General features: G+C 40.2%; 1 protein-coding gene across 1 annotated transcript in view; it reads left to right on the top strand.

Annotated features, from left to right (window-relative positions):
* LOC140933928 (histidine ammonia-lyase-like) overlaps window positions 1-10515 on the top strand; it is a 23976-nt gene extending 13461 nt beyond the window's left edge. The window contains exons 10-24 of the mRNA XM_073383599.1: window positions 1-94; window positions 1061-1108; window positions 1211-1262; window positions 1569-1664; window positions 2544-2639; window positions 2767-2825; window positions 3406-3486; window positions 5034-5099; window positions 5409-5487; window positions 6091-6141; window positions 6279-6314; window positions 7005-7139; window positions 7607-7715; window positions 8569-8638; window positions 9335-10515. The exon at window positions 1-94 is cut by the window's left edge and continues 46 nt beyond it. Of these exons, the coding sequence (XP_073239700.1) occupies window positions 1-94; window positions 1061-1108; window positions 1211-1262; window positions 1569-1664; window positions 2544-2639; window positions 2767-2825; window positions 3406-3486; window positions 5034-5099; window positions 5409-5487; window positions 6091-6141; window positions 6279-6314; window positions 7005-7139; window positions 7607-7715; window positions 8569-8638; window positions 9335-9484 (1222 nt within the window). The 3' untranslated portion in view covers window positions 9485-10515. The remainder of the gene's footprint in view (window positions 95-1060; window positions 1109-1210; window positions 1263-1568; window positions 1665-2543; window positions 2640-2766; window positions 2826-3405; window positions 3487-5033; window positions 5100-5408; window positions 5488-6090; window positions 6142-6278; window positions 6315-7004; window positions 7140-7606; window positions 7716-8568; window positions 8639-9334) is intronic.
* The last annotated feature ends 331 nt before the right edge of the window (window positions 10516-10846 follow it).

Genomic DNA, 10846 nt, shown 5'->3' with positions numbered 1-10846 from the left:
TGGTGATCTCGCGCCATTATCACACTTGGCTCTTGGTTTACTTGGAGAGGGACAAATGTGGAGTTCGAAGAGTGGCTGGGCTGATGCCAATTTGGTAAATGCTTTTTAAGCGATTGCTTTATAGAACGGTTTCATTTCAGATTTTACCGTTTCTTACCATATCTGTAGCGGCGTCAGCTTCTCTGGCGGAGAGATACTTGAAACTAAGAAAACTAGGAAAACTCACAGATTCCACAAGGCTTTAGGGTTTATTGTACCAACTCTTACAGCAATCTCGTTGTAGGACGTGTTGGCGCGAACGCTGTAGTAGGTTCCGAGTTTAACAGCAATAAGGACATTTCTTGAGATGGTTACCCGTCGAATTTCTGTGAGCCTTAGAAAAACTACACACGTGTTGCGATATTTAAGCAAACATCACATGACGGCTAGCGGACATCATTGTGACGTAAAATGCGGTTACCATAAAGAAAATAGCTAAAAATACTACCAAACAAAACTAAAGGCACACGTGCACGGGTGCTGTTACAATATCTATGTTTTTGTATCCCCTTGCCCTTAGCGATTGGCTGAAAAATCTTATGCTTCTTTCTGAGCCAATCAGAATTGAAGCCAACGTCACGCGAGCTTCAAATACTGATTATTGATTTTCGATTATTATTTTTTTTTTGCTGAAATTCGATCAAAATCGCTAAAAAAAATGAACTACTTTCGACGGCTGGTTCACCAAAGTATAATCAATGTCAAACTGGAAGATGGAGAGTTGACCAACAATTTATAATTATGTTGCGCACAATCGTTCAGCCAAGTGCTTCATCTTTCTGTGTAGCCTTTGTCGGCTTGGGAAAAATAAGCGGGGGCGAGTTGGCCATGGCCTCCTTTTTTAATTTCTAAACGACCCTCTTGAAAATCTGTCTTCCAGAGCGTCTCACAGTTCTTTTATCGATAGCAGTAAATGGAATTTATAAACTAGTACAACATAAACCTTGGCGCCCTCTTTCTTAATTTTCTGAATCCATCCTTATTGTTTGTGGTTTAATCCTATTTTTTAATGTCGCCCCAGGTTCTCAAGGCACACGGTCTTGAACCTCTGAAGCTGGGACCTAAAGAGGTACTGAGTACTATTGATCTTCAATTTTTGTGGCCTTCCTTTGAAAACAAGCTATTTCTTGGCAATTTAGTTTTAATTTATTTTTAAACATGTTGTACTCAGGGACTTGCTTTGATTAACGGGACCCAGTTGATTACATCTCTCGGAGCTGAAGGTAAGCTAGTCAGCCCAGGCTTCTGTAGAAAGGTGGATTAGAAAATGTATCATTGTTTCAATAATGCATCAGCAGCCAGTAAATCGTAAGATTACATGCAGTTTACCCATGGCGTACTCATCACTGATATAATAACCGATGGAAGCACTAGTTTGGAGGTATGGCTGGGTTAACTGTTTGGACTGAGTAATCATATATTCTCCATGATACAAGTAAAGCACCGCGAACGAATATGGGTAGATTAAGGGCTTTTCTGTAAAGATGAAATTTTCATTTTTTTGTTTTTGTTTTTGCTGCTCTCTTCAGCTGTAGAACGGTCGCGGTTAATTGCCAAACAGGCGGACATCATCGCAGCCATGTCACTTGAAGTGCTCAAGGGAACAACAAGAGCGTTTGACTCCTGTGAGTATAAAAATCATACTGTTGGAGAGTGAAATTGAAAGGGGGATTATATTTTATAGGCTATGTTGACAATATACCAGGTAGCTTTTGTGCAGGCACGAAATCCATACGAGATATATAGCGCACACATAAGAACGGTGATTTCAGCGCGATTTCTTTAGCGCCGCGAAACTGCACCAATCTGATCCCTACAGTGGAGAGTCACATATAGGGTAGGTGTCCACACTATAAAACTGTGAAAGATTTGAACCCAGGAGTCATTTCAAAAGTAGGTTGAATTTGATCGTCCGGGTGAACAGACTGCTATCAACGTCTTACTTTAGAAAGCTCGTTTACTAACTTAGAACAAACGCCACTGAATCGTAGCCAACAGTTACCAGCGCCGTACAAACGACTTATTGACGAGATCAAGCAAAATTAACTACGAGAGAACGACTGGAGAACTGACAAATTGACTAACAATAGACGACTGTTTAACTGTGACAATAGACGGATCGAAACGCACCAATTACTGATTACGAGTCTTCATAGCCAAAAACATCACGTCTTAACTGACAGACGACCAATAACATCGCGACGTAATTCACAAATCAGATCAATAACCAGAGTGTAATACCATCAAATGACGTGATTCAACTCACTTTGACTCTGAAGATGACTACCGCACAGGTTGTAGAAACGTCAGTCACTGTCAACAACAACAGTCCTATTCAGGACTACGTTCACCCGGACGATCAAACTCAACCTACTTTTGTTCACACTATCTCCGGTAGAGTTTTGTGTCAGCACGATAAGCTATCGAAATTAGTGTCAACATGGCCTTTGACTAATTTCAAGATCACACGATTAACCAGGGTTTGGTTTGTTTAATATCATCAGTAATACATAAAGTGCGCCCTCATCTTGGTCAGCGTCGAGTCGCTGAGAGACTTCGATCTTTACTTCATTCCAAAGTACATCCTTCCGAGATAGCAGGTTAGTAAGGCGGCCGCAATACCAGATTCAGCATTCACCATTTGCACATGTCCCATAATACACCTTTTTGCCTCCCAAACACGTGTACGCTTACATTTTATTGCTTTTTATTTTCTTTAACTTGTAGAAAGCCACCGATTCTGTAACCGCGTGCAGGACGCCTACACGTTGCGTTGCTGTCCACAGGTAAGTAAGTAATTCGATAATTGCTGGAAAAGCAAACTTTGCGGGGTTTTAAGTACTGTAAAAGTGCCGCTGGAGTTTAGTCAACTCCGTAAGGATTAAACCCAGAAATAAAGAACATGCATCCAGACAACTAACTCAAAGTCGTGGTTGTCCTTTCTATTTATTTCTAGTGAGAAAGAGAGAGGTCGTCGGAACTATACAATTGTAGGTTACTAGCTAGCTACGAGCTCACACTCGGATTTTTTAAGATTTACCGTTTATTGAGAAGGCTGCATCCTACGCAGACCTTATCAGGGTTTTCATACGCGCTCGTATTTTCTACTATCGTGAAAAGAAGGTTTCGGTAGTGATGCTACAGAAAAAAGAAACATGTTTCCTCTACAAAAAATAAAAAATACGGAAACACGAGGTCTCTGAGGAAGAGTGTAGTGGAAACCCGCGAGACACGCGCGCAAACCTGATTGGTTTCTTAATTGGATGATTATCATATGATTATCTTGGCGGTGTTTTACTGTTCAAGATGCGTATCATTTCCACTTAATTACTTACTAACTTAATTATCTAATTTGCTATTTACCAGGTCCATGGGGTTGTAAACGATACCATTGATTTCGTCGAAGAAGTAATAACAACAGAAATGAACAGTGCCACAGACAACCCAGTATCCCAAGATTGACTTAATGAATCGCATAACGAATACCTGGAGTGTCAATATATTCAGTATCAAGTAACTAATAATTCGACTTAGCGCCAATAAGCGCCCCTTTCGAATGCTTTTTTGTTAAAAAGTGCCCCCATTCTAATTGCCAACGTGCGGCCTCGCGAAAGCCGCGAGACTGCGAGGCGGCAGCCTAATAGAGTCGTGCGCGATAGTCACCACGGCAGAAAAAAATTTCGAATCGATGCAACATAATATAGTAATGTAAGGTAACTTTTAAGACGTAATGCAGAACCGAGAATATATTGTTTTCGAGCGAACGCGTGATACAGAACAGAGAATCCACGAGCCGTGTGCGTGTTTGTGAGTCCCGTGCTCATCCCGTCTTCAACCAATCGTCGAGTGGATTCATTTGCAACATACGCGTATGGCTGCCGCATTTGCCCGTAGGAATTTTTTATTGCCTGTCGCTAAGAAAAATAATAACGCCGCAAAATTTAATGTGTCTTTGAAGCAAAATAATTCAAGGGCAACAAAAAAAAGAAAAGAAAAGTATAAATGAGAGAGTAAATTAACCAGTTGTTTTAAGGACCAGGGCTGAGTTGCTCAAAGCATGGTTAGCTTTAACCATTGGTTAAGCAGTATCAAAACCAATACGTTGTCAAGGTATTAAACGCTGGTTAACGCTAACCATGCTTCGAGCAACTGGGCCCAGGGCTGCTATTTTCTAAGGCTTCATCGCCGCACCATAAATTCTTTAAGCTTTAAAAACAGACAAAGTATAAATCTTTACGTTCAATATTAGCGGATTTAATATGATTTTTCGAGAATTATAAGTTGGCTTATAAGACCGCAAAATTTTTACGTAACTTTTTGACAAAAACACGAACTTCATTATCTCGGGATTTTAAATTCTTAGTTTAGTTTACTATTTTCAAGGTAATTTTCGCTTATGCAATCGAATTAAGTTCAATCTATTTTTCATAACTTACTGTAATTCATGGCATTTCTAAACAAACTGAACAGCGCGCGTGTAGGTAAAATCTTTGCTCGTTGGCACTTAGCGATAGCTATAACTAGTATTATAACATTAGAGTACGGGTATGTATCAGCCGAGGTTACCAACGAACGGTTATGCCACATTACAAAAACAGTGGTCTTTGTCTGAGTTTAACATTCCTATTTAACATTCCTAAGTGGTTACCGGAGCAACGCAAGAAAAAAGGTGGAACTTTCCCGGTTTTTAAAGATTTTGATTATTAGTAGTATAGTGGGGATAAAATTAACCCTTTTTTCGGAGGAGTCTCATTACTTTGCACAGGAATACATTAACGCCGATGACTTCAAACCTTTTTCTTCACTTTATGAATAATAAAATTCGGTGGTATCTCATTAAGATGAGATCATGTACTATTTTTCGATGGTTAAACCGGTTTGGAGGGGTTTTTTAGTTATTATTAGGACGATAAATGTCATAGTTTTTGATCGGTTGACTAAAAACCAAGAAAATATTTTCTTTCCTACGAAACTACCTTAACTTGGCGAAAAAGATCGTTTTTGTTGATCAAGAAGAGGTTATTTCAGGCGGAAATTTTCATGGTGAATATCCTGCCAAGGTGAGTATCACTGCCGTCAGTAAAGCCGGTGCGACATAAGTGAGCACTTGCAAAAAACAGGCACCCATTATGAAAATGTGCAACGAGAACTGGTCGATTAGAGTAGACTGGCCACTAAAACATGTTAATAATGGAACAAGGAAAGTGAAAACACAAGGTAATATTTCTGCCAAATTTGCTCTCTTTTTTGTCTCTAACTGCAAAGCGAAGGTTTTGGAGTAAAGTCCGAGAGTTTGTCTTCTGGGATAATTTCAAACGTCTATCAGACAAAAATGAAGATAACCATGAATGCAAATGTTTTATTAATAGGTATTGGACTACTTAGCAATTGGTGTCCATGAATTGGCGAGTATGAGCGAGAGACGAATGGAAAGGCTCGTAAATCCAGGTATTTGCCCTAAAAGTATTACTACACAAAACAACCATATACATCTTACTAGTGCTCGACACGTTAGCTTTTTAATCTTTTCACGGTGGAAAATCTCCTTCATCAACTCAACTCAGAAAGACGAATTTTTGTTCTTCACTTCCCCACCGACACCACAACACAGTTTAGTTTGATTCTGACCCCATCATTCTTTGGCCCCAGGAGGGTTTACAAGGTATCAGCGCTAGCGTCTTAGTATTGTTCAACAAAATACATCTTCTGAAGCGCTGGCAAGCTCAAGCATGCCCATTTATGAGTAGTATATGTCTGCCTTGCCAGAATTGACCCCAGTACCCCTTTCAGGGGTCTGTTATCATGTTGTTGTTAAGGAAAACTTAATAAGAAATGTATTATTCTATTTCTTTTGGTCCTTGCTGTACCAGCTTCTTCTGCCACAGATCAAACTGGAATTTACCGGTTAACACGTTCCAGGGATCAGTGGAATTTTAACTTAGTTTACCTCAGCATCCCATGGCGCTAAAACAATCAGTATGTGTTACTTTATAGACGTGATTACTCCATTCGGCTGCCAAATTATCTTTGTTTCTTTTTTCCTATGAATAGCCTACAGTGAGCTACCAGCATTCCTCGTGAAAGAGGGGGGGCTTAATTCAGGTAAACATTTTGTTTCACTTCTGCCTCCTCTGGCCTTGCATATTTTCCCTTCCGCTCTGTTATGACAAATACCTGGCACAGTATTCTTACTTTGTTTGATATTGGACGGTTATTTTTCTCGTTCTCCTTTTCTGCAGGTTTCATGATGGCGCACTGTACTGCGGCGTCTCTGGGTACGTTTAATGATTTACACATGTCTGTTTCATCTCATCTCTTCATAAGTACTTCACTGAGGGGTGATCATAATCAATACAATCCAAAGAATTGTACGCGCGTTTGTAAACAAGTCACATAATGATGCTCATAAAATCTCGGGTTTCAAAATCTTAACTTCCTTAAATTACAATTCACTTGAAATTAAAAAAATAAATAAACGTATAACACAACCAAACCCATTGAAAAAGTTTTCATGAAAGTAAATCCCATTTTCACAAGAAGGCTTAACACCCGAGATCACTGGCTCTTCACCAATCGCTTCTTTTCGACAATCCTTGGTTCACTGTTAGCCTTCTTCCTTTGATATTTTTCCCACCTCCTTCCCCCTTCCTCCCAGGTATTTTTTTTCTACTGGTCCGTCCCGTAACGATTTGTCTCTTAATTTTTTTTTGTGGTAAGGGAACCTGAGCGTACATAAGCCAGGTTGTTTTGTTCTGCTTCCTCGCCATTTATTTTTTCTTCTGAGTAATACGTTGCTGTACATTACAAACTTGATAGATAAATCCTATGGATTTGATCAGTTTTCACAAATCCGGTCGTCGGCAATAGTGATCTTTTCAGTTTTTACCCTGTTCTTGTTCCATCATGGCTATTTTTTTGAAGCTGACATTTTGAATTTTTCTAAAATACTTGATTCTGAATTTTAGTTTCAGAGAACAAAGTCCTTTGTCACCCCTCCTCTATAGACTCGTTGCCCACGTCCGCTGGCCAAGAGGACCACGTATCCATGGGAGGGTTCTCTGCGAGAAAGGCTATTAAAGTGGTTGAAAATGTGGAGAAAGGTTAGAGAGACAAGTCAGATTTCTGGTTTAAAAGACCTCAGGCTTCGCATTTTCAAATGGGCGACTAATCGTAGCAAACTTCGCAAAGTAGAAGGTGTCTATCCTTCTTTTATGTTTAGAACAAGCCTTGAGAACACAGAAGTTTTGATGAACTAATTGTTATTTTAACTGGAAACAGTCGCTTAAGATTTCCTTTTGAACGAATTTTAGCTAATAAACCTCTGATTTCTGCAGTTTTATTAAATTATTTGTAACATAGGGTGCGTTCCTTTGGGATGATCTGGATCAGGATCAGTGATCGGAAATCACTCGGATCATTGTAGATCAAATGAACCGATGAATCCACTCTGGACAAGGATTCATCGGTTCATTTAATCTACCATGATCCGAGTGATCTCGGATCACTGATCCTGATCCGGATCATCCCAGAGGAACGCACCCATAACCTTCTTTCCTTTTGTTTTCAGTGCTTGCAATTGAGCTATTGATCGCCTGTCAAGGGATTGATCTTTTGAGACCTCTAAGGACCACAGAGCCTCTTGAAGCCGTTTATTCACTAGTGCGAAGAACGGTCAAGTAAGTCAGATTTGAATACGGCAACTCTACAGATTAATTCCTAAGGGGCCGACCATTTGACTTTTAAGGAGGCGTAGGGATGACTTGGTTTGGTTAAGAATATTTTTTTCTTCAAACCCCTGATGATAAATTTTTTCCCGACAAAGGGCGATGTAAGATTTTTTTCCAGGATTATAAGCCATGAAATATATATTTTTTCAGTGTAGGAAATTCTTTTTCCCAGGTATTTCCTTGCAAGAACTTTTTTCCCTCGAAATCATTCTGCCGGATATTTTTTTTCTGAAATCACCTATAACCCCCCCCCCCCCCTCCCTCAAATGGTCGGCCCCTAAGAACTAAATTTTGCACATGTGATTCGTCGCCTGGTCACTGTCAAAGCTGCACCTTTTTATCCCTATAAGCACAAAGAAAACGATAACCACACGTATGTATCTATACATATATATAACAAGATCGTCTTTATTGTTTTCCGGAATAAGCAAAGCTGCATCAAAGGGGAGGTAAGAATCTTGATTGTAGCCCTTGTCCCCAGGGTTTCTCTTCTTCCTCTTCTCTGGAGAGAATAAGATGATCTCTGGGAACTAGCTCGGTTTGTGAGCTTGATCTCACACTTTCTCAAAGTCCTTTATTATATTTTGTTTTTCTTTTTGGTTGGGGCCACTTTAAAAGACATCGCTGTGTAACCTCATTAAAGCTCACACCGCTCGCTTTAGAGCCTACTGACGGTCGTCTTGAAGCAAGTCTTGTCTATTTGTAGCGGGGCTGTCCAGTTGGCTGAACTCCGGTCAGCTAAACACTCTGGCTTCGTGCCCGTAACTATCTAAAATCTTATTTCCCACTATCCTTTTGCAAGGTCCTGGGATAAGGATCGCTTCATGGCTGGCGACATTGAAGCAGCGCTCAAGATAGTCAGGGATGGCAAGGTATTTTTAAAAAGAATTTGATTTCACTATGAAGTCAGTCAGTTTAAATTTATAACTCAAAAGTAAGGTCCTCTGTTATCTAAGGTTTTCGAGTAACTCAATCATTCGAAAGATCTCAAGATGGCAAAAGGCCAGTCGATTTTTTTTAGGGGCTAACGAAGTCGTTCCTGGTTAGCCCAGTTGGGAGAGCGCCGGTCTGCCGAGCGGGAGGTCGTGGGTTCAAACCCTGGCCGGACCAACACTCAGGGTCTTGAAATAACTGAGGAGAAAGTGCTGCCTTTGTAATGAGATCTGCAAATGGTTAGACTTAGGTCCCGTCTCACAGCACTTTCACTGATTTGTTCTTGTGGGACGTAAAAGAACCCACATCACCATTCGAAAAGAGTAGGGGACGTAGAGCCCGGTGGTGTGGCCAACCTTTACGGGTTGTGGGATTGGGTAGGGATGGCACCTCGCATGGGACCTGAGTCCCGTTCGTGCACATTCTCTCTGGGCAGGCCTTACTGTGTCCAGAAAAGTTGGTAAAACAAAAAATAATAATAAAAAAAATAAAAAAATTACAAACCACGGTCGACATTAACAATTAAGAAGGCTCCAATAATGACCCCACCCACTTCCGGCCCTCCTTGCCCTTTCCCTAGCTTAAGGGACAAGCAAGTCGAAGTCTAATCACAAAGCGCGCTATATCTATCGCAGATTTTGGAAGTTGCCTGGCCGTTCATGATGCACTATTTCAGTACCAATGCATGTCAGGAAATCCCCACCAATGTGCTGTCTCCAACTTCAAGCACGTTAGCGGATAATAAATCTCCTTCAGCAAAGAAGATCAAGTTGGATCAAAAGTGAACATTTTCAACCTTTCAACATATCGTCGCCACTCAAATGACGCCTCTTTACTTGGTCCGCCTGATAGGTCTATTTTAGAAAGTTTAAATCATAAAATTTGATTTCTTGAATTTTTGCTTTTTCGCTATTGGAACAGGCTGTTTACAGGGTCTCTAGCAGGGAGTAGGCCAAAGAAGGCTGTTCAAAGCCTGCTGTTGGAAGTAAAACGTTGACTTGTGAATAGTACTTTACCCAACCGCGATTAAACGAAAGAAATTTCCGAAGATCGAGAAATTTCACTTTACAGCTACAGTAATCAATGGCCGATTTCTCCGCTTTCGCTACCTTGTGTTAAATTTCAGTGAAAAAAAAAGGAAAGCAGAGAAAGGGTAAGAAGCATGTAAAAACGGACGAATGGGCAATTTTCTACGCCTAAAGAATTGTCTTTTACTACGGAACATTTTATGTCTTTTATGAATAACTCGCCAAGAGGTTAACAGGGCTGGATACCTCTCAGTAGTTATCTCTAGAATTAAACAAATATGATAAACAACACCTGTCCCAAATGACAAACTGTTTGGGCGTTGTAGGCAACGAATACGGCGTTTATGCTACGAGACGTACTAGTTATATGGATTTGTTGAGTAAGCGCTACTCTGGTGGAGACTAGTTTTCGTTTGTTAGTCGTTTTAGTGAAGTATTTAAAGAATATTTAAAAACATTTTGGTCTTCAACGTATTTATAAATCATATTCAATATTGTAAAAGGTTTCTTTAAGCACTTGTTGAGAGAATGCTTAAATTTGGTCTACATAAACGTCTTCACTAGTTCACGTGCAATAATATAGTGGGTATTTCAAAACAAATTGTTAAAGAATCTCACACACTTAGCTATTTTTTTTTTTTTCAATACATTTACACATTTCAATGTTGTAAACAGTTATATATAACACCTGCGGTGGTCTTAAAATGATACTGCTTTCTAAAACGAGAAAGCCTGTAAAATGTGCCACGTGGAATACAAAATTATTAAAGTACGAAAGGAAAACTAAATTTTCCGCTTGCTGACTGACTGCCACAATCTTCACCCTTACCCGTCGTTAATAGCAGTAAGCTACAGGCTCCTCCTTAACCGCTTCGTTTTTCACACAGTGGCGGTGTTACAGTGACATGGGCATCCCCGCGGTATGGGCATCCCCATTCCCAAAACTCTAGTGATCATATGATTTTTGGGAATTGGAATGCCCAAACCGCGGGTATCCCCATATCACTGTGACAACCGGCGCGAAACGCGAGTGAAGAGACGTTTGGGTACGAGCCAGAGTAATCCAAGTTTCGATAATAGATCCCAAGAAGAGTTTTCTCGTAGATACTTGGCGTTAGA

The sequence above is a fragment of the Porites lutea genome, chromosome 4 (assembly GCF_958299795.1).
Source record: "Porites lutea chromosome 4, jaPorLute2.1, whole genome shotgun sequence".
NCBI classification, from domain to species: Eukaryota; Metazoa; Cnidaria; class Anthozoa; order Scleractinia; family Poritidae; genus Porites; species Porites lutea.
The sequence above is the reverse complement of the archived record's forward strand: the minus strand, read 5'-3'. Positions and strand labels throughout refer to the sequence as shown.